Genomic DNA, 24,624 nt, shown 5'->3' with positions numbered 1-24,624 from the left:
AAAACTGACTTTTAAAATCTAAAAAAAAGCGTGTTATTCAATAAAATTTTTTGCAAATCTTTATTAAAAACAAATTTTTATTTATGCATAAAAATATATTATAACTTAAATATTTTTTTTTTATAAGAAAGAATTAAATCCAGCAAAATTGATATCATCATTTGCTTATGGACTTATGGTTATGGACTTGTGGTCCGTCTTATGGATGAATAATTGGGCCTCTACATGCCATCGTTTAGGGTAAGTTGATTCATTTGTCTCCGACCAATTATGGTGGGCCATTGATCCAAAAGTATCAAGTTGGTCCATTTTAAATCTGCCGTAACCTTTGGAAGATCAATTCCTTGTGTCAATAAACCTAAGTGAAAAACACAAATGAGCAGAGATATCAAACATATAACAAGAAGCATTACAATATAAATTCCATAATATAAAACATCATGAATTTGAAAATAGTGATCTGACATGCTTTTAATTATGATATTATGTTTTATAATAATTAGAAAATATATCTAAATGTCATTAAGTTATAAACGAATGAACAGAAACTCAAAACGGAGAATAGGATGCATTAAATAAGAAAGGTTTACAAATAAATTATCAAACATTTGCGAACACACTTGAACAAACGTGGGTTATCTTCATATTCGCTCATTCAACAAGCTAACGTACATGAACTTACCTTCAAGTGGAACTTTTAAACATTTTGTTTCTTAATCTTTCTTCCCAACTATATTTTCATTAAAAATAAATATGAAAATGATAGACGTTGTTAGCCATATGTAGGTTAATGATGGTGGTAACGACGACAAGTACTAGTGTAAGTATGTAAGTTATTGATCTAAAGGTAATTCAGACAAAAGGAGGTAGTGTAGAGTTTAAAAGTTAAAAGATAGATAATGTTAATCAATTCATCAAGGATATTTTTGATAGATCATATACGTTTGGTTTTAAATTTATTGAAAATTTAAAAATAACTTAAGTGCACAATATTTACATAATTGAATGTCGCTTAGGCCATGAGGAGTGAGGGGTTATTGAAACCCCTATTTTTCCTAGTATTGTGACTTGTAGAATTCCCCTTTTCATTAGGGGTTCTCTTTGGAGTGAGGGGTTCCTCATAACCCCTAGTTCATTGGTCCCACTTTACCATGTGTCAATATTACAAAAAATAGACCTTCAGAGACTGAAAAATAAAAACTGATTTTTCTGTTTTATATAGGCTGGTACTTTCTACGACTAAGCTGTAGTAACTGATTAATCAACAGCGACTGGTTTTTCAGTCTCTAAAGACGTGCTTTTTTGTAGTATATATCAAGTCATGGCATTGTTTGCATCTTGTACTATAGTCAAAGGAAAAGTGGAAGTGAAAGGCGTCTAAAATCAAATGGGGTGGACAATTTTTTTGCCCAGAACGCTCCTGGGAGCGATGTAGCGGGTGTTCACGGGGGGTTTCACGCGCTTTTTGGGCGTTCCTTTGGGCAATAAAACGCTTCATTCCGCATAGCCTTATGAAATTGCACTTTTCTTGAACGACAAATGAGATCATTGACGAGCAATTAGTTCATCCGATTATATTCACTTTTCACATGAAGAAAGCCACCATAGTTAATTATTAAAACCCTGACCAACCTAAAACATAATCTTTTGTTACTTAAATTCATGATCTTCTCATTCCTTAAGTCATTAACATTAGTCTTGTTGGTGCAAATTTATCCCCAATAATCCAATACTATCATAGGTCAAGAACCTAACAATTTACATTACATCAAACTAAATTTTTTTTGATAATCGTCATATCATCAATCTCACACTATTCAAGTGTTTAAATTCTTGATTATTAAGAGCTTCATACAGTTATAGATAAAGATAATGATTGTACACCAAACCGAGATTAGGTCTAGGAAAGGGGATGATGGGTGTTTTTGGTTGTTTGTTGGCGATTCCCTAAAGGTAGAGTGAATCTCTTTACGCCAGTCAAATATGATTGATATATGACCGATTGAGATCACGGCAATGACTATGCTTTTAGACCTGATCGGCTGTGTTTAAAGAGTGTTGCTGGTTGTTTCCAATAGAGATACGTTGTGTGTGTGTCCTTTAAATATCATGTGTCTTCTTTTTATATGCGATGCTTGACTTGGGGAGAAAGCCGGGCCCTAGGGTTTCCTTGATAAAGGCCGGGAGCATAACTTCCTTAATTACTGGTCTTTTATGATAAGGACAAATCCCGATTATTTAGAGAGGTAATTCTTATCTCTTAATCTATCTGCGGAAGCCTTTATTATGGACGGTCTTTCGTATCTCAACATTATTATGTCAGGGTCTGCGTACCGCTGGAGGGGTATGTCATCAAGCCCCCCAGTCCAAGGGGATGCTTTTTGCCAAATAAGTATTGCCTTAGACTATTCTTGCCAATTTACGAACTCATGGGGAGGTGGCTTGATAAATGGAATCCAAAAATTCTTTGCTTGTTAGTGCGCGTATCCCAAGATGAGTGATCGACGGTTAGGGTTTTTTGTTTCTTTTATTGCTATAAAAGGTATGCGACTGTCATTTATTAAAAATCTATGTTATCCTCCTTTTTTGTAAGTCTTTTGCTTCTTCCCTTTGAATATACCGCAGTCATTTACTGTTCTTTCATTATTATTTTCATTTCCTGTTCATATTACTACATATTTTGAAGTCATGTCGTCCAAGAGGAAGGTAACGGATGTTGGATCTTCGGATGTTCCTGTTGAAAATGTTATCGCAAAGAAGGGGAAGAGTCTTGTTGGTATGTCGTCTGTTTCTTTTTCCGGTAATACTTCTCGTAAATTTATGTGGAGGAGTTGGTCTCTGAAGAGATGAGTGAGCGAAAAAACCTCTTGGTTCGCGGTTTATGACGGGAATATGAGTATTCTCAAGATGTGTTAAAGGAGTCCCAACTGGTGGTGAGTAGTTTACTTGACACGATTGCTGATTTGGAGAAACGTTTGACGGAGCAAGATGTGGAGGCGAAGGCTCTTCGTACTAGTTTGGAAAGACTTCATGATGAACTTGTACAGAAAGATCTGGATAATATGTGTCTTCGGGAGGAAGTGAGGGCATTTGTGAAGAAAGTGATTCCTCATTTATGTGAAATTCTTGCAACAGGTCAGCAGGCAGTGAGTTTGATTGATGTCGTGGTAAATGCGTCCAAGATGAAAGGAGTCATGTCTGCTACTCATTCCGAGCATTCTTCCGAGTATCTGGAGGCGAAGGAAGTGTTTGACCAGGCTATCTTGAAACTAGCGAATTATCACAACAACTATATTTATGACTTTTTGGTCGTAAAGCCTTGTTTTGATTAATTTTATATTGTAATGTGGTCTGTATGGAACTTTTTATGTAATAGACTTTATTGTCCTTTTTATCCATATCATATATTTTGCATATGCTGGGTCAGCTATCCAGGCGTCCCTGTTCGTTTGTTCCCTTTTTGAGGTTGCGACCCTCTATGTTTAATTAATGGATTATCTTTTATTGTCTTTAGGGGACTTTTGCTTATTGAGGCTCGTAGCCTGATACTTGCAAGACTGTCTGGTGTTAACTTTTTGGAGATTATTGTTTCTTTTAGACTTGTTTGTAATGCTATATTCCCCACGAGGGTGTTTTTTTCTTTTTTGAATATTTCAGAAGTATCTTAACTGATACATATTATTAAAAGAGGGAAAACTTAACAGTAAAATTTCCGCAAGTTCGAACTGATCCAAGTCCTATCAACCGGAGCCTTTTCGGGTGTTTCTAGCTTGTATGCTCCGTTCCCAAAGGATGCCTGTACTCGGTATGGGCCTTCCCATGTCGGTCCCAGCTTCCCAGTGTACTCTTTTTCGCTTGCGCTAGTCAACTGCAAAACATAATCCCCGGTTTTAAAGGTCGTTGGGTTGACTCGTTTATTATAGTATCCCTCGATCTTCTTTTTGAAAGCAGCTTCTCTAATGGCTGCTATCTCTTTTCTTTCCTTTAATAAGTCCAAATCTACTCTTAATTCCTCTGAGTTTCCCTCTGTATTTAACATCTTGTAGGTGGAAACTTGGAACTCTGTTGGGGCGACGAGTTCTGTTCCGAATGCCAAGCTGAACGGGGTTTCTCCGTTGCTTCGCTTTGGTGTCGTTATGTTAGCCCAAAGGATTAATGGCAATTCGTCTACCCACCCTTTGTGACTTCGCCCCAATTGTTTTTCTATCCCCTTGATTATTTCTCTGTTGGTTACTTCCACTTGTCCGTTTCCTTGAGGATGGTAGACGGATGTGAATGATTGTTTTATTTGTAATTCTTTACAAAATTCGGGGAAATTGATGTGCAAAGTCGAGCTTTAAATTTATAAAACTAAAACTACCCAAAAACTCACTACTACGCACTCACGGGCATTGAACCCGATCGTTTGTAATATAGTTAAGAGGTAAGTCTGAGTTCGTTCTCAGGGATTGAGAAATGATTAGTTGCTCATGAAATGGTTTGGAAAACGGGTGTTGCTTCGAAAATCCTTTTGACAAATAAAGTAAATGGGTTTGCAAAATAATTGCATAAATTTAAAAGAAAACTTCAGACAGTATAATTAAAAGTCATCCACCTTGACTTCCCTCTACTTCAAATGTGATTGGATTTAATGAAGATCAAATTCTCTAGAGTTTAAAGATAATCGTGACAAGATTAAGATACTCACGTGGTACCACCAACCGAGAACAAATTATCGAATCACCTAACTGCTAGTTGAATTACCCAAGCCGGTACCACCAAAACTAAGACAATTCTTCTATCAATCAGTTTTATTGACTATTAAATTATCAATGAAACCTATGTGACAATAGCGTGGTACCACCAACCGATATCAATCACGTTGACAAAATTAATCTTTTCTTAAAATGATATTCACTATCATACTATGAACTAGTGATAATTACTTATAGACAAGTAACCGTTTTAAAATCACATACACATTCAACTAGTACCACCAACGAAGAATCATATGCAACCAATATCAAAATTAATTAATGAAAATAGTTAACATCATCAAGATCACAGAACAACAATAATTAAATAAACCTTTTTTTGAATTAAAAATATTGCAATCACATTATCCGTCTAGTTTCATCAAGGTGGATGATTAAACGTTTAGCCACTCATGATCAATTCACAATAATGAATAAAATAGAAGAGAAACATGATGTACCAATCGTTTGAAGAAAATAAAATGCAAGACAATAAGTAGATAAGATCTAGATGGGTGCCCGTGAATCTTCAACGAATCCGCCTAAGAAATAATCTTGATTGGAGGAAGAAGAACCCTTGTAGAACAGCTCCTAGAAAGATTTTTGATGCCAAATTTTTGACCTAGGGTTTTCTATTTATACTCCTCCAAAATCCGATGCAAAAACAAGGCAAGTCTGATTCTCCCGTGCACCCACTGCGGCGCAGTGGGGTTGAGCCTTCCCTCACTGCGGCGCAGTGAGGTATAGTTTGAATTTGACTTCAAGTGACTGCGGCGCAGTGGTTCGTGTGATCACCACTGCGGCGCAGTATGAATCCACGACCTCCTTTCTTCCTTTCCTGACTGCGCCGCAATCATTTACTTACGACCCCCACTGCGGCGCAGTGGGGCAATCTTCATTTGTTTCCGAGGATATTGGCTGCGGCGCAGTGGGCTACATGCATCCTCACTGCGGCGCAGTCACGGCTTGTACAGAACCAACTACTTTCGATGTCGATTACTTGCCAAACTTTGCCGTTTCTTCCACTCAAATCATCTCTCAACATCATATTGCACTTCCAGGCCAATAATCATCCGAAAATGTACCAAATGGACGCGTAACCTGTTTAGAACCTGTAAACACTAACAAACACCATAAACGCGCCAAATGCATACAAAAACTACTTAAAACATATAGTAAAATAGCCAATAACGATGTGGGTAATGGGTATAATTTAGTCACATCAACTCCTTTCGCGAACTGTGGCCCGTTATCGGATACTATCGTGTGGGTATCCCGAACCGGCATATGATGTGTTCGCACACGAATTTTTTCATTTGATCCCCATTTGTTGCGGCGAGTGGCTTTGCCTCCACCCACTAACTGAAATAATCGATGGCTACCACCAGGAATTTTTTTTCTTTTTTTGAGCCTCGGGGAGTGGTCCTATGAGATCGATACCCCACTGTATGAAGGGCCAAGCTGAAATGACTGAAGTCATATCGTTCTTTGGTTGTCTTGGGATGTTAGCACGCAACTGGCATGCTTCACAATTCTTCAGCAATGCTGCGGAGTCTTGATGCATAGTTGGCCAGAAGTATCCTAACCTCATGGCTTTCGTAGCAACCGATCTCGCTCCTGAATCAGCTCCGCAGATTCCTTCGTATATCTCTCGAATGATCATTTCTGCCTGCTTAGGCCCTGCGCACCGGAGCCATGGCGTGACGAACCCTTTTTTATATAGCTTCTTATCGAGGATTTTATATTGTGGGGCTTTAATCCTTATTTTCCGAGTTTCATCTTTATCTGCCGGGAGTATCCCACTTATTAGGAACTCGTAGATGAGAGTCATCCAGTTTTTCCCTTCTTCCTCGACAAGGTCCTATACTTGTTTTTCTTCGATTGACCTTTCTTTCAAGACTTCTACTAGTACCTGTTTTCCCAGATGTCCGAATGTGAGGGATGCTAACTTGCTTAGGGCATCTGCTTTTTTGTTTTGGTTTCTCCGGATGTGTTCTATTTCAAAGTGGCTGAAACACTCTATCAGTTCTTGTACCTTCTGTAGGTATGACTCTGTCGTGCCTTGTTTTGCCTCATATTCCCCTTTTACTTGGCGTGCTACCAACTGGGAATCGACATATACTTGGATATTTCGGATTTTCATATCCCTTGCAATCCGCAGCCCTGCCAAAAGTGCTTCATATTCGGCCTCGTTGTTTGTTACTTCAAACTCGAACCTTAATGCATAGGTGAATTCCTTGTTTTCTGGGTTGATTAGCATGAGGCCAGCCCCACAGCCATCGGAGCTAGCGACCCCGTCAGTATACAATTTCCAAGTGTCGCTTTCAACATTCCCTGTTACTTCCAATGACACAAAATGTGTCATCGAATTCTTTCCTTCGTGCACTTCGCTAATGAAGTCGGCCAGTATTTGTCCTTTAACTACGTGCCTGGCTCTGAACTCTATGTCGTGTTCCCCTAGTTCGATTGCCCACTTAGCCACCCTTCCTGATTTTTCTGGTTTCAGCAGTATCTGTCTTATCGGTTTATCAGATAGTACGACAATAGGGTGTGCTTGGAAATACCTTCGTAACCTTCACGCTGCGTGAACCAATGCCAGGGTGAGATTTTCTAGCTCCGGATAATTGGCTTCTGCGCCCTGCAAAACTCTGCTCACGAAGTAGATCGGTATTTGGTGCTTATCCCTTTCAGCCACCAGTACGACGCTTACACATTTAGGCGAAGCTGCCAGATACACGAAAAGCGTTTCTTTTGGTTTTAGGGCTGTGAGTGTTGGTAGATCTGCGATGTGTTCCTTCATTTGTTCCAGAGCCTCATTTGCTTCATTCGTCCATGTAAAGTCCTTGTTTTTTGTGCAGCCCTTTAATATTTTGAAAAAAGGGAGCTGTCTGTCGGCGCTCGAGAGAGAAAACAGCTGAGTGCGGCGAGTTTGCCATTCAAGCTTTGAGCTTCCTTGATCGTCTTTGGTGCTGAGATTTGCTTCAGCTTGTTCACCTTAGATGGGTTCGCGTGAATACCTTTGTTGCTGATGTAGTACCCCAAGAATTTTCCTTCTTCTACGCCAAAGGAGCATTTTTTGGGATTGAGCTTTATGTTTATTCTTCGGAGGATTCCAAAGGTTTCACGAATATCTTCTATGAGGCCCTCCCCGTCCCTACTTTTGATGACCATATCATCGACATATGCTTCTAGGTTTCTTCCTATTTACGTGGCGAACGGCTTATCAACCAACCTCTGGTACGTGGCCCCTGCGTTCTTCAGGCCGAACGGCATCTTTAGGTAGCAATAAGTCCCCTTACTTGTATAAAATGTTGTTTTATCTTCATCTTCTTCCGCCATCTGTATCTGGTGGTACCCTATGTATGCGTCTAAGAAACACTTCAGTCTGTGTCCCGCTAGTGATTCTACCTTCCAATCAATCTCAGGTAGGGGTTAGCAATCTTTTGGACATGCTTTATTTATATTTGTGAAATCAACACACATTCGCCACCCCCCGTCTCATTTCTTTACCATTACCGGGTTAACAATCCAGATCGGGTAGGGGGATTCTCTTATTATTCCGGCTTTCAGTAGTTCTTCCACTTCCTTCCTGTCAGCCTTGTCTTTATCAGCGGAGAGGCTGCGTTTTTTCTGATGGATCGGCTCTATGTATTTTCGTTCATTCAAATGGTGTTCCGTTACAAAGGGTTTTCCTTCTAACGTGAGGATCCTAGGGACTCCGATCATGTCCATGTATTCCCAGGCAAAAATGTTCGTATTTGACTATAGCAATTTCCGGAGCTTGTGCTTGCATTCGTTTGAGAGGTGAGCACCTATGGAGCCCGTTTGGTCTGGAAAGTCTGGGTTGACCACGATCTTCGTCGTATTTTCTTCTTCCTGGGGTTCCTTCAAGGTGGAGGTTCCTCCGTCTTTTGTTCTTTTCACGTCGTTGACTTGCTTTGTTGGCTCCTAAGACGAGCAAATCGTGCCTATTCCTGTTTCGGATCGAAACTTAACGAGCCTATGGATCATTGAGGGCACTACCTCCATCCGCTGCATCGCAGTCCTTCCCAAGAGAATATTGTAGGGCGAAGGAGATCGTACTATCGAGAAGTCCAATGTTTCAGTCCTCTCGTGTATCCCATCACTGATAGTGACATCTAGGTCGATTTCGACTAGCGGCCATGCATGCTCTCCCGAGAAACCAATCAGTGGACCTCGGGAGTCCGATTTTCGGGCTCGTAAGGCATCTGGTAATTTGAGGAAGCAATGCTCGAAGATGACATCGCACTCACTTCCGCTGTCCAGGTAGACTCTCCGCACCTCGATGTTAAATATCATGGCTTGGATAATGAGAGGTTCGTTAGAAGGCTTATTTTCCCCGAGAGGAGGGAAATAAAAGCCTTCTGATTCAGCCCTTACCGGATCCGAGTGGCCGATTGTCGCCTGACTGATCGCCAGGGTGGATCTCCTGTTTTGTAGAGGTCTGTTTTTGTTTTTCTTCACCATTTCTCACGGCGTGAATGTACAAAAATCTTTGTCGCAGGTTTTTGATTTCGAGACGTCCCACAGATGGTGTCAAATGATTGTACACCAAACTGAGATTAGGTCTAGGAAAAGGGACGATGGGTGTTTTTGGTTTTTTGTTGGCGATTCCCCAAAGGTAGAGTGAATCTCTTTTCGCCAGTCGAATACGATTGATATATGTCCGATTGAGATCGCGACAATGACTATGCTTTTAGACCTAATCGGCTGTGTTTAAAGAGTGTTGCTGGTTGTTTCCAATAGAGATACGTTGTGTGTGTCCTTTAAATATCATGTGTCTTCTTTTTATATGTGATGCTTAACTTGGGGAGAAACCCAGGCCCTAGGGTTTCCTTGATAAAAGGTCGGGAGCATAACTTCCTTAATTACTGGTCTTTTATGATAAGGACAAATCCCGATTATTTAGGGAGGTAATTCTTATCTCTTAATATATCTGCAGAAGCCTTTGTTATGGACGGTTCTTCGTATCTCAGCATTATTATGTCAGGGTCTGCGTACCGCTGGAGGGTGGAGGGGTATGTCATCAAATAACATACATTGTATAATATGAAAGTATGAATTAGACACGTTATTAGACATGTTGATATTTTTCATATCACTATGTATTTATGTTATAAAGATGTACATTGGTAGGGCAAAAGTGGTCCATTTTTCGAAATTTTATGTTATTTCAATCTATTCGGTAGGGGGGTTATACACCTCGATCACGATCGGCTTCTCCATTTATTTAACCAAATAAGATGGTACATCTTATTTGATTCAATCTATTCGGTAGGGGGGTTATACACCTCGAACACGTAGATATTGTATTTTTGAAACCGAGTGTTATTGGTTCAATATCCTTTAATATTTAACAATTGGTTTATATAAATATATAAGTGATCTTTGATTCCATAGCAGTGCCTAGGTAACTTTTTAAAGACATTTAAAGTGGAATTGTAGAGAATAATAGAAAAGGGAAGAATATAAAGATGAAAGTGGAAATATAATAAGCTACTATTTTGTTCACCGCCCCAATAAGCTGCGGTGTAAAGTATTTGCTCATGTGGCTAAGTGCACTTCGAAATTTATTTAATTGATAATTATAACACTTTTGAGTTTTGATTGCGCACCTCAGGAAATTTGTTAGAAAAGCAACAAAACTTTTATTAAATCTTACAATTGCTACAATATTTTTTATCGTTTAGTTTTTAATTTAAAATTGAAATATAAATGTTTGTATATGTAACTTAAAGATTACAAAGACATAATTTTTTGACAAATAGATGCCTCAAACTTGAATTATAATTTACTAACATTGACGATATTAAAATTAGAGTTAATTACTGAAATGGTACCTAACGTTTGAACTATATTACTAGTTTCATACCTTTCCTTTCGAAATTACGCTGATCATGTCCAACGTATGCAAATTTCCACTCGGACCATACTGGAGGCTAACGCCGCACGTGTCCGTTAACCCCCCCCCCCCCCACGTGACTTGCGTGTGAGGGGTAAAGATGTAATATCGCGTTTCTTAATTACTTAAATGGTACATAACGTTTGCACGATATTGTTGGTTTCATACCTAATGTTTTTTAATTACTTAAATGGTACCTAATGTTTATTTATTAATTTTTTTAAAATTTTTTTATTTTGAAAGATGAATTTCGGTTTAATCCAATGTCTTAAAAACTGGTATTTTAGTCATACTGATGTGGAAAAATTTCTGGTGTTATAGGTATTACAGAAAATACTGGCTGGTACGACTGTTTTTAATTTGTTTAATTTTTCTTTTATGAAAATTTTTCAAAACTTGTTACAATTGAACGAAAATAGTCAAAATGCACTTATAATCCAGTCAAAAAGAATACGAAATAGGGTTTTTTTATAACAAAAGATAAGTTAAAATTCACAATTAACCAGAAATAGCAATAAAGTATCATAAAAATAGTTTTATAAAAAATTCAAATTTTGTTTTTTGGAAATGTTGGGAATACCGCAACGGTAATACCAGAAATATCCAGGAATACCAGAAATATCGGTCAGTATTTACCAGTATTTAAAACATTGCTTTAAGCTTCGTGTCGCAGTAAATACTGACCGGTATTCCTGGAATATTCCGGTATTACCATTGCGGTATTTCCGGTATTTTCGAAAAAGAAAATTTGAAATTTTTTTAAATTGTTTTTATGATACTTTATTGTTATTTTTGGTTATTTGTGAACTTTAAACTTATATTTTGTTATGAAAAACCTATTTTGTATTATTTTTGACTGGATTGTAAGTACATTTTGACTATTTTTGTTAAATTGTAACAAGTTTTGAAAAATTTTCATAAAAAAAAAAATTAAACAAATTAAAAACAGTCGTATTGGCCAGTATTTTCGGTAATACCGATAATACCGGAAATTTTTTCAGACCAATATGACTAAAATACCAGTTTTTAAAACATTGATTTAAAACGGAATTCACCTTTCAAAATAAAAAAAATTAAAAAAAAAAAAGTTAATAACTAAACATTAGATATCATTTAAGTAATTAAGAAACATTAGATATGAAACCAGTAATGTCGTGTAAACGTTAGGTACCATTTAGGTAATTAAGAAACGTGATATTACATCTCTACCCCCTCACGTGTAAGTCACGTGGGGGGTTTTTAACGGCCACGTGACGGCGTTAGCCTCCGGTATGGTCCGAGTGGAGATTTGCATACGTTGGGTATGATAAGCGTAATTTCGAAAGGAAATGTATAAAATCAGTAATATGGCACAAACGTTAGGTACCATTTCAGTAATTAACTCTTAAAATTAAGATAATGATGATTCAGTAGCACATTAAGATTGTGCGATGGCACTATGCAATAACGTTTTGCCATGGGCAGAACTCACTATTGAGTTAGCTACACATGCTTTCGACTAGGGATGAGAAAAAACCCGAAAAACCGAAACCTAACCGATACCGTACCGGTATTGGTACCGAAAATCCGTACCGATAGGGATTCGGTTTCAGTATCGGTTCTCATTTTGGGACAAATTCGGTTTTGGTACTAATCGATTTGGTACTGATTCGGTATGGGGAAACCGAATATGGATACCGAATTAATTTATGATGGAGCGTTTTCTCTACCAATGGCATGCATCTATTAATAATGCATCTCAAGTAAGTTTATATATGTATGTTATGTTGTCGACCACTGTTATTATTTTTATATCAAGTTGTAACATCTAAATGGAGTTTATTGTATTTCAGAAATTTAAGTAAAATACTATCCCAGCTTGTTGTAAAATAAAACAGTTTCATTCATGTTGCAAAATTATGGCCAAAAATGCAAAGATTAGCACTGAATCATTATATATCAATCAAAAAGATGCTTACTAGAATACAAAAGCATTATTTAACAATTATTCAAGTTGTAAAATTAAGATATGCATATTGAAATATCATTCATGGTTTACCAGTGATCCCATATAGACTTTCACTCAGTTTTCGTATACAATTATTTCAAGTTATAGACAACTTTATAAGGACATATAATTCTCTTATACAAAAAGTATATGGTATATTTTTTAGACCATTAAGAACAGATTATAAGAAGTCTTCATCAAGAATTTTGCTTTCTAGCTAATGGAAATTCGGTATTATTCGGTACAAAACCGAAATACCGGTACCGAAGCGGTACCGTATCCATGTAATCGGTACGGTATTCGGTTCTCACTTTGAATTGTTTTCGGTATCGATACTAATCGGTTCGGTACTGTTTCGGTACGGTTCCGATACCGATCTCATCCCTACTTTTGACATATCAAACGAAATAACAACTTAAAAGAAATAAAACAAAACCTAAGAAAGGTTTTTTAAAATTAATTATGGTATGTATCTAAGAAGCTACATAAGTACATAACATACTTTTTTTCGTTTCTTTTAATTTTTAATAAACTCGAATAGCGTAAAGAAATACTATAAAAACAAGAAGCATGCATATATATGACCTATAAAAGCAAACCGGCCAATTTTTATTCTAGCAAGAGACAAATTTTAAAGGCGTATATGCCTTATCCAACTAACATCTCGCCCTTATTTTATACTGTATTTAGTTGTAAACTTTTTAAACATGATTATGGTAGTATCTTCAATAGATAAATATATAAGTGACATACTAAAAACTTTCAACAAACTTATATTTATTTTTTTTAAAGTGTGGTTCATTTGCTTGCAACAAAAATATTAATTTACGCTGTCTTAATCAGGTCAGCGCGATAGAGCCCCCTCATCTTTAATACCTTATTAGAGGAAAAATTGCCAAATAAAATAACCTAAAAATACAACATTTAATTGCAATAAAATCTTACCTTCTCAGCAAAATTTGAACTTAGAATCTTGCATCACTAAGAAATTTATGTGAAATATCTTCTATCATTGAGCTAATTGGTCGTTGGTTCAAACAAACTTATATAACGGAACCATATAGAATGCACCAAAGTTATAAATGCTTTTGTGAATGGAAGAGGTGGTTTTTAATCTGTATGTCAGGGGTTTATCCCATATTTTTTATTTTCCTTTTTAGCAAAGTATTTTTTAAGATGAAAAAGAAAAAAAATAATGAAGAGAACTCTAAGCCAGAATTACAATTAGATACCCATCAACTTAACCCGTACGAGCTATATAATGCAGGTATAATAACTTCATCTTAATCCTTACATGATCTGTGCACCTCAAAGAATCGAACCTAAGACCTTAAGGTCATTAAATATTTTTCTTACCAGCTAAATGTTGGTAGTATATTTTAAGGTAGTGTTTGGTGTATAATTACAATTTTTTTTTAATTATTACTACATGTAAAACTTAATATTAAAGTCAAACCCTTATATGTTGATATTCTGTATATTACTGTCTTGATAAAATTAATAATTTGTCTAGTCTCAACTAAATCGAAGTTATATTAATTAACACCCGACTTGTTAAATTAAAAAATATCGTGGTCAAAATATTATTAATTTATAAAGATTTTTTTTTAGTGTATATCCCATTAAGAATCTGATATGTGACAATCCTTTTTTGTGTTTTTGTTTGGTATTGATATTGATGAAAACATTATTTAAAGGTAATTGTGGTACCTCTTTAAAATAAATACGTAGACATGATAAATTTTTGAGCAAATATAAATATATGATGATAAGAGAGCTCTTCTGAATCATCTAACCTAAGTAAAATAGATTATGGAGTTGTATTGATAACATACGTAATTACAATAGTCAACGCCGCGCAACGAGTGGTTTAAACATCCTAGTTAAATCTCCTAGTTTAAAGAAAATACCAAGTATTAAATTGTGAGAGCTAGGTAATTTGATTTTGGTGTATTAAATATATATGTTAGTAATATTATACATGCTAATGGGGTTGATGACTTTTAGGTAAGATATTTGAACTTGAGATGATTTATCTGGTATTAGCTCCACTTCTCACATTTATGGGGTGAAATAATAGAAGATTTTTTCGAGAGTTTAAATTTCATTTTAGACATTTGTGTAATTTAGCAGTATGAATAAAATAATGGGTAAATTACACAAATGGTACCTGAGTTAGTTTCGAAATTGCACTTTTCGTACCTCAAAGAATTTAATTACGCGAGTCATACCCAGAGTTGGCAAAAACGCACGCCCACCATACCTCCGCCTAACGGACACAATTGGATCGTTAAGTTTCGACATGTGCCGATCATGTGCCAGAGTAAAGTACACTTTTACCCCTCCCTTATTTATAAACCCCAAACGACCATTTCCTTCTTATTTTCCCCCTTTCTCTAAAATCACTCAAAGTTAGGGTTTTTCTAATTAAAATCGATTGCAGCAAAATGGTGATTTGTTGGTGTGGAAGAAAGGCAATAGTTCGAACTTCATGGACCGATATTAACCCTGGGCGTCGTTTTTATTGTTGTCCACAAAATGTTGTTGTGTTAATCGTTTTTGTTTTTTATTTTTTTTATTTTTTAAAACAAAATAATAAAATTTGTTTGTATATAGGGGTCGAATTGTAGGTTTATCGATTGGGTTGATCCTGCAATGTGTGCTCGATCAGTTGATATCATACCTGGGTTATTGAGGTCCAAGAATGTAGTCGATTCAAAACTAAAATGCAGTGAGAGTAAAGCTAGAAGATTGAAGATTTATTTGGTATTCAGTTGGATTTTTTTCTTGTTGGTCGTGTTTCTGTTAAGTAGTTCCAGTTGTAAATGCATCTAATCATCTGGTTAGTTTGGTTGTATTTTGTTATTTATGTAAGAATTGTAATCCTACCTGAATATGTAATGTAATATATTATGGTTTTATTGAATATGTTAATTATGATTTCAGAAGACAAAACAATTGGCAGTTTTGAATGTAAATAATGAAAATCGAAAAGACCATAATAAGCAAAAGAAGTTCAAATTACAATTTCATAGCACAACATAAGCAACATAAGTTCAACTTACAATTCATAACATACCATAACTTAAAGTCTTAACATATTCAAAAGAGGATACATAACACAACATAATTTAGAGTCTTAACAAGCTTAAAGCTTTAACACACAATCCTAGTTGACAAGTTACTCAAGTACTAAAGCATCATCTTTGTGCAATCCTGGTCCAGGCCAACTTTGGCAAGCTTTTGCCTTGTAATTCTTTGACTTTTACTTCTGACCTTCTTAACAAGCCTGTTGCCACCACCTTGATTGCCACCTGCTTGACTACCACCTGCTTGACTTCCCACAGCTTGACTGCCACCTGGTTGACTTGTTCTTGCTTGACTGCTAGCTGGTTGACTTGTTCTTGCTTGACTGCTAGCTGGTTGACTTCCCACAGCTTGACTGCAACCTGTTTGACTTCCCATATACTGACTGCCACCTGCTTGACTTCCCACAGCTTCATTTCCACCTGCCTCACTCCCACTGGATTGATTCCTAGCTGGTTGACTATTATTGTTCACACCTTGACTGGTTTGTCCTGGTTGACCTTTACATGTTCTAGAGTTGTGACCTTTGTTGCCACAATGGGTGCATCTGCTAAAATGGATTTTCCTTGACAACTTACCCTCTTTTGATAATGGCTCATCTTCTAGAGGGTGACATAAGTGCATCAAGGTTATGCTCAACATACACATTCAGGAATTTATATGCATCCTGAGTGTATATACACAACTTTTGTATATCTTCATCATTACAAACTGAAATGGCTCCTAACTCATAAGAACAGTGAGGTCTCCCAAACTCAAAAGACTTAATACTAACTTCAGTGTAACCTAATTGTGTCATAATGGGGCGCAATTCTAGCAAGGAAAAAGTTTTGCAGTCCACGTGGTCAACATAAGTAGTCTTACCAGCATAGAAGGTTCGTCCATCTTCAACTTTCATTGTACTCCCATGATGAAACTTCAAATTCAGCATGGTAGGATTATCCGATTTTTAATAAATAAAAATATTAATAATTATTTTTTTTCCGATTTTTATACCCAGAAATACATTTTAAGGTTTAAAGCAAAAAAAATTAAAAAATTAAATCTGGGTTTCTTACCATATAATGCAGCAAGATCGTAACCATCGGCATCTTTTGGCCGGATTATCCAACCGGAGCCCGACATCGGAAATGGAAGAGAAAGAGAAGAAGGTTTTAGGGTTTTTATATTAGATTGGGTATGAAAATGATTTTGTTTACGTTTATTAGGTATAAAAAGGGGGAAAATTACGAAGGGGGATGGTACCTGGTGGTCAATTACGTTTATACCCCAGCACGTGATCAGCACATGTCGAAACTTAACGATCCATTTGTGTCCATTAGGCGGAGGTATGGTGGGCGTGCGTTTTTGCCAACTCTGGGTATGACTTGCGTAATTAAATTCTTTGAGGTACGAAAAGTGCAATTTCGAAAGCAACTCAGGTACCATTTGTGTAATTTACCCAAAAATAATATCATACATAAAAAGCTTGCAAATTTTAAAAAGATATAGTTTAAATTCAAAAGTAGAATTTTTTTTGTTTATAATTTTAACATCAAAAAGCATAGATCACAATTATTTGGCTGTTTTATTATAAACGTCCAATAATATAAGTTGAAAAGATCAACTATAAAAACCGTCGCAACTAATGCATGCGCTAAACACAAAAACACAAGTTATATACAACGTAACCAGTTATGAAACATTTAAGTCTATTTCTTTGTCAAATTCTTGTGTTCTCTTCCCTTCTTACAATAATACCATCCATCGAAGGAAGAAAATTCCATAGAGGTTGCAAGAAACATCATAAGGGTTATGAAGATTCTTGTACATCCATATCCATTTTCAATATTTTGTCTTTTGGAGCAAAAGCTAATGGAGTTTCTGATGACTCTAAGGTATGACATGTAATGTGCCGGGAAGGAAAACAAAAGCTTCCTTACAAGGGGCTAGATACCTTCTTTATCAGACGCGTTTTGAGCAAAACCGTGAGACAGAGACCAAAGTGGTTAATACCTGATATGCTGACTTGGGCCGTTACATGCCACGTGCACTTCTTTTCTGCTACAATTCCTTTTTCTTTTTTTTTTTTTTTTTAATCTAACCAACTTAAACCGATAACCATAAGCAAAATTAGTAAAGGCCTAGAGGGTACTCGGACCTTTAATTTCTAGCCAACAAAACTTTTGATATATACTTCCATTTGAAAACATAAATCAACATGACTTTCTCTGGTCCCTAGCTTCCAATTAACCAATCGACCTCTTTTAATTTCCAATTCCCGTCCGCTACTGCCCATAACTAATAGATTCGGCTACTTATTTATCATCATCTACGATAACTTTTTGTGTATACTTGGTACAGAAACTTGTAGCTACATGGAAAGCCGCATGTAAAGTTCCTGGAGGAGTTGTACAAATTCCGTCGGGTCACAAGTTTTTGCTAAAACCCGTAACACTTCAAGGCCCGTGCATGGGTCATGTTACTCTTCAGGTAACTTTTTGTTCTGTTACTTTTGGTTCACAACTCCAAAGTAAAATAATCAAAAAAATTAATTTTCATCTTACAATTCTATATGTTAAAAAATAACGTACGGATTAAACTCATTAACTTTCGATCATATACTACATATAGTAAAAAACTAATTAGTACAAACAAACTCAAAAAATTGTTTTAAAAGATATAAAGAGCTAGGTGAAATGTTCATGTTTGGATTGATTTCATTTTTACGACAAAGTATAATCGTACCGCTTTATTCAATATCAGGTAGACGGAACTCTGTTAGCGCAGCCAAAGATCGGATCATGGTCAAAATCAAACTTATTCCAATGGATCAATTTCAAATGGGTTCACAATTTTACGATACAAGGAAGTGGTACCATTGACGGCCAAGGCTACAATTGGTGGAAACCAATGAAATCCAAGTACATTTCAGACATAAAACCAACTGTAAGATACAATTGCTTAATGTAAAATATTCAGTTACTCATTTATAATACCAAATGTGTAAAGTCAGGGGAAGAGCCTTGAGGGTTGGCCCATGGCCCCTTCCTAAAAAAAATGGACAGAATTATATTTTACCCTTAGTTTTTCAGTAGAAGTAAATTTTGGCAAACTTATATAAAAACCTATTTGGCAAACTTATATAAAAAACTTTACATGCTATTGATTGTGTTGTTTGTTGAATTAGGCTTTGAGATTTTATGCAAGCGAAGATGTTACCGTTCGTGATATCACGATTAGAAATAGCCCACAAGTTCATTTGAAATTTGACAACTCTAGAGGTGTCAAAGTTGATAACATTACCATTTCATCACCTGGAAATAGCCCTAACACCGACGGTATTCACCTCCAAAACACTCGTGATGTGGAAATCCTGCATTCCAATATCGGATCTGGTACTAAATTTTGGTTACCTATTTAATTGACTATGAAATTAATATATTCATGGCTGTTATAAGTAAATGAGAAAGATAACGAATCTTAGTTTTTTTTGTTAACGACCAACGGAACTTTCATTAAACAAACGATACACTCGGGCACCCCTAGCAAGTCGCTAAGGCAGCCCATGGTTTGCACAACAGAATTACAATTACATCAACATTTTTAGCAACAATGTAACAAAACCCAATTTTATCAAAAAATAATAAGAAAAATTATATGATTATTTATGCATAACTTACATCATTAGACAATAAATTTTGATTGTTTCTTTGTGTGTCGATCAGGAGATGATTGTGTCTCCATACAAACTGGATGCTCCAATGTTCACATTCACCATATAAACTGTGGTCCTGGACATGGTATAAGGTACTTCATTGATACAAAAATAATTTTTAATTTATTTGGAACACCTATTTTGTGTTAAAGAGTATATGTATTAGCATTTGGAACACCTATTTTGTGTATATGCTGATTTGCATACACCTATTTGGTCCACAGTTTAGGAGGATTGGGAAAAGATAAAAGTATTGCTTGTGTATCGGATATTCTTGTAGAGAATTCAAACATTCAAAACACTTTGTATGGAGCAAGGATTAAAACTTGGCAGGTAGATATATGTACATTATGCTAGATTTGTTACAACAATGACTTGTATTATGTAGCTAACAATTAACATTTTGTTTTAATTGTTGCAGGGAGGAATAGGTTTGGTCAAGAATGTTACTTTTTCAAACATTCAGGTGGCAAATGTTAATTTTCCAATAGTGATCAACCAATTCTATTGCGACAAGAGTCTTTGTCAAAACCAAACGGGCTCAGTTGCGATAAAGGAAGTAAACTTTGAGAGAATAACCGGGACGTTCTCAACTCAACCCATACATTTAGCATGTAGCGATGATGTGCCGTGTACCGGGATTAATCTATCTGACATTCAACTAAAACCTTCGAGAGGCCCTCTCGAAGGATCTCAAAATCAAGAAGCTTTGTGCTCAAACTCTTATGGCAATTCAAAGGGTCCATTGATACCATCTAGCATGAACTATTGCTTAAAAAAAGGTGGTGGTGTCTCGGTTCACAAATTTTCAAGATCTTCTAATGAGCTATGTTAGTTGAGAGGGTGTAATGTAAAAATGTAAATGTTGAAGTACCATAATAGGAAATTCTAAATGCTAATGCATGAATAAGACTTTGGGCCTGGACCATGCGGTGGGCCAAGTCTTTGGTTGTAAAGGGCCTAGATAGCACGTCGGTGAATGGTTTTTTAGTTTAAATTTTTACAACATTGACTACACTAAAATAAAGTCACCATTGGTGTTAATCTTTTCGAGTTTCATTCATTTCGTGAGGTTTAAACTTTAAAACTAAATTTTTTACTTATGGTGTTTGTTGAATTTTTTTTTTTTGGAACGGTAATGGTGTTTGTTGATATGTTAATAAAAAAATGTATAGAAGTGACCTGCCGAATAAGAAAATAACACATGACAAGACAAACAATTAAAATGTCTAGTGTGGTATATAATATTCAGCCGTTGAAAAAGAAAATTGTCTAGCCTAGGACATATTGTAACAACCTGTCCCACATTAGTCCGAGATAAGTTTAACGTCGTTATAACTTATAAGCTCAAAATTATGGGCTACCAGTATCCTTTCGCCGTGGGTTTCAGTTGCACCCAAGGTAAGCGGACAAGGGGGTATTGCTTGTAATAAGTCAATCTTAGCAGGATGTAAGGAAATAAAATTACTAAATGACAATGTGCATATGGGTGTCGTTTATCTGATAGTGAAAGAATTGAAGATGATAGCTATTGATAGAGAAAGAAAACTTAAATATGTGACCGTGCGATTAGGAACTAAGGTTGTTTTCACATTAACATTATCCTTAATTTAATTTCCTTGAAATCTAAAGGCTTAATCTTAGCAATTGGATTATTTTCATCAATGGTTAAAATTAACACTAACCTATTAATTAAAAATAAAACACGGATGAGTTTATTCGTAATTTACAACTAAAAAACAACAACTTTATCTCCCATTTCTCTTCTCCTTCCTCCTGAACCTGACCAACACACACACACACACACACACTCCCTCTCTTCTCCTCTACCTCCTTGGACGGTGTCCACCACCACCACCATCAACACATACAGACACACACAAAGTTGTTTTCCCTCTCTCCCTCATCCTCGCAAGCATTCTTTTCTCCAATGACTCTCTCTCTCATCCCATAGCAACAACAACCGCCACTACAATCTGGAACTCTACCTCAAACCCACTAGCAACAACAACAAATGGATGATGATATTTTAAATATTATTAGAGTAAGATTTTATGTAGTTTAATGTTTTTTATATAAAAAAATAGATAAGTAAACAATTTTAATCCATGATTTTTATTTTTTTTTTCTACTACTTTTGTTTTGTCATATGTTAAGAAGTTTTATCCTAGTTGTTGTTTAAAATTTCTTTAAAAAGTTTTGCCCATAAAGTGTTTTTTAAATTGTCTAAACCAAAGTGTATGTACTAAATCAAATTTGATTATATATGTTTTTACTCAGTCAATCATACTTGATTGTACATACAGTAGAACCTCTATAAATTAATAATATCAGGACCGAAGTTTTTTATAAATTTATCGAAATATTATTATATCGATAAATTAATAAATTATTAATTTAAAGATATTCATATATGACCTTCAAAATTTCCCTTTTTTAATTTTCATTTTCAATTTATGTTCACACATTAAATTAAATGAACTTGTTGGGTGCATTGTTCTAAGTTAAAGATAGATAGTTCAATGTACATGATTCTAGATTTTTCATTATAATATGCCCAAGGATAAATTTTAAAATCACATAAACTATGGCTTTTAAACTAAAAGGTGTAAAGAAATCAACCATGACCAATCAACAAAGAAAATTGTTATGCAAGTATAAGAGAGATCATAAAGGGTGTACTCAATAAAATTGGTATAGTGGGTTGACAAAACTTTAAAATTACTCAAACTACAATATCAAAAACTCTCAAGAGATCATCGGCTACAACACTTCACAACTTTTTCTTACAATACGAGAAGACAATGCATCAACTCTTAAATATAATGTGAAAATTTAAAGATGAACTCAATATAAATTCCAAGTTCCAAAAAAAAAACAAGTGACTATAGATTAATTTTTGCTAGACAATGTTAGAATTTTTAAATATTTAAGGAATTATTAATTTATAGTTTGATTGGGACTAGTATATTTACATTGGAGTTTCAAAAAAATTATTATCTTATTATTTTATTGCTTAGGGTCCAATTTTGTACCGATCCCAAGTTGGAACCGGACAAATTATTAGTTTTATCGAGGTTATTATTTTATCAAGTATTAAATTATGGAGGTTCTACTGTAGATCTATTCTCACATTTGAATTTGTTAAATTTTATTAGTTATTTAATTGACTTTATTGTTAGGTACAATATTGCCTATAATGTGTTTGATTATATGTCTAAACCAAAGTTTCTTATATACGATTTATAATTGATGTGTCATATTTTATACCTCCCACGTGATTTTAGGACCAATTATTCGTTATTTTTATAGTTTTATATCCAACTTTCGATGCTTTGAGGGTGTATTAAGTGTTTTCAGGTTGGAGATTGATTAGACGAATGAATTGGTTAATTTTGATGATATATGGAAGAAACGGGAGAAGAATTCGGTCGAAATCAAGTGAAAGACAAAGGAAATGAATTCTGGAAGTTGTAACGGCCGTTACTATTGTAAGGGGCGTTATATAGTGATTTTGGGTTTCATCTGTAACTTGCAGTCACTGCACTAACGGCAGTTAGAATTTCAAAGGAGTGTAACGGCAGTTACACGCGCAGTACAAAGGTAACGGCCATTACTTCACTAATGGCCGTTACACGCGATTTTGGTATATATAGACGATTAGGGTTTTGCATTCAGGGACGAATTTTGGCATATAATTTCTTGAGTTTTCTCATAGTTCTTGACTTTTGGAGCAAACGAGTTGTTAGGGTTTTATATCTTTGCATCCTTGGATTGTAATCATCATTGCTACCGGATTATCTTCAATTATTTTGGTATAATATGATTTCTTCTCTATTCGTTTGTTCTTGTGTTTTAATTATGAGTAGCTAAATCTCTTGCACCCGCTTGGGTAGTAATCATGTCATAGGGTCGATTTAATGTTGCTTGTAAGTGTTGAAAAAGGTTTATATGTTTAATCGAAGATCCACATTCATTTGGGTTTAAATATTGTTTTCATCTTTTATATTATTTGATTGATAATTGTAATTAGAAGTTCGGGAGAAATCTATGTCATTGTCAATTGCTTTATGAAACGGTTAATCGGTCTATAATTAACTTAAAATCGTTGGAGTTCAGGAGAAACCAACGATAAAGATTTTAAACAATTAAATTCATTTAACGCTTATGATAGAGGGGTCTGATTAGGCGAATAAGCAATTCGGGAGAAAGCTTTTAAAGATTAAATCATGAAATCAACTTAGGTTCTTAATGCTTAATTGTTTTGAGTAGAAATTAAGTGCGGGAGCAATAATCATATCTAAAGCAATTAAAGTTTCAAGCAGTGTTGTAAATATCGGATTTATCGGCCGATATATCGGTTATCGGCCCTTCACCGATAAGAAAAATGACTTATCGGGCAATTTATCGTTTTGGTCAAATTTCGGTCAAACTCGGCACTTATCGGTCAATATCGGCACTTATCGGTCAAATATCGGTCAAAAACAAAAATTGACCACTTTTTTTATAAAAAAAAAAACTGGGTTTTTATCAAATATTAGGGTTTATTACTTTTTTTTAATTCAATTTTTTTCTAGCTAATTTTTAATTAATTCTTTAATTTTTGAGTTAATCTTTAATAATCTTTTAATTTCTAGTTGTAAATTATAATTACTTTCTTTACTACCGTTTTTCCCTTTTGAATTAGTCTATAGATACTTAAATTTCGAAACTTTAATTGTAGTTATTTTCTTTTCTACAATTTATATTCTAATTATTGATGTATTGCATCAAAAAATGTATATTGTTAGTATATATATAAATTTTTGATAAAAACCTTTACATTTTAGGGTATCCGATATATCTCCGATATATCCTATTTATCGCTTATCGGGGGTCGGCCGATAATAAACCGATAACCGATATTTACAACCTTGGTTTCAAGTATAACGGGAGTTCATTTTGTCTACCTTCTAAGTCGTTCAACAAATGCAAGTAATATTTAGACCCGATGATTGGCATGTGAGCTGATCCAAGTAGGTGTTCCTTTTAAATCTTTGTTAAGATTCAACAACCAAATATTCTCTTGCGATTAATCCTACGGGATTACTGACTTATCTTACTAACTTTTGCAACGTGGCAATTCGGCCACAAAACCCCCTTTTTAATCTGAATCACTTTATTGTAACAATTGCTTAATAAGTCTTTGTGTTCGACC

The 24,624-nt window shown here is 35.3% G+C and overlaps 2 protein-coding genes across 2 annotated transcripts; one reads left to right on the top strand and one right to left on the bottom strand.

The window, feature by feature from the left end:
* Positions 1–15,835: 15,835 nt before the first annotated feature.
* On the bottom strand, positions 15,836–16,855 carry LOC122595357 (circumsporozoite protein-like). The gene is made up of 2 exons (XM_043767706.1): positions 16,789–16,855; positions 15,836–16,332 (listed from the first exon to the last, which is right to left on the bottom strand). The coding sequence occupies exons 1-2, from the start codon at positions 16,853–16,855 to the stop codon at positions 15,836–15,838; spliced, it is 564 nt and encodes a 187-aa protein (XP_043623641.1).
* A 551-nt stretch (positions 16,856–17,406) lies between these two features.
* On the top strand, positions 17,407–20,471 carry LOC122595356 (polygalacturonase At1g48100). The gene is made up of 7 exons (XM_043767705.1): positions 17,407–17,607; positions 18,074–18,202; positions 18,476–18,658; positions 18,900–19,107; positions 19,438–19,519; positions 19,652–19,760; positions 19,849–20,471. Exons 1-7 carry the CDS (start codon positions 17,407–17,409, stop codon positions 20,260–20,262), a joined length of 1,326 nt encoding a protein of 441 aa, XP_043623640.1. The 3' UTR covers positions 20,263–20,471.
* The last annotated feature ends 4,153 nt before the right edge of the window (positions 20,472–24,624 follow it).

The sequence above is a fragment of the Erigeron canadensis genome, chromosome 4, assembly GCF_010389155.1.
Source record: "Erigeron canadensis isolate Cc75 chromosome 4, C_canadensis_v1, whole genome shotgun sequence".
Classification (NCBI taxonomy): domain Eukaryota; kingdom Viridiplantae; phylum Streptophyta; class Magnoliopsida; order Asterales; family Asteraceae; genus Erigeron; species Erigeron canadensis.
This window is presented reverse-complemented; position numbering and strand designations above follow the sequence as displayed.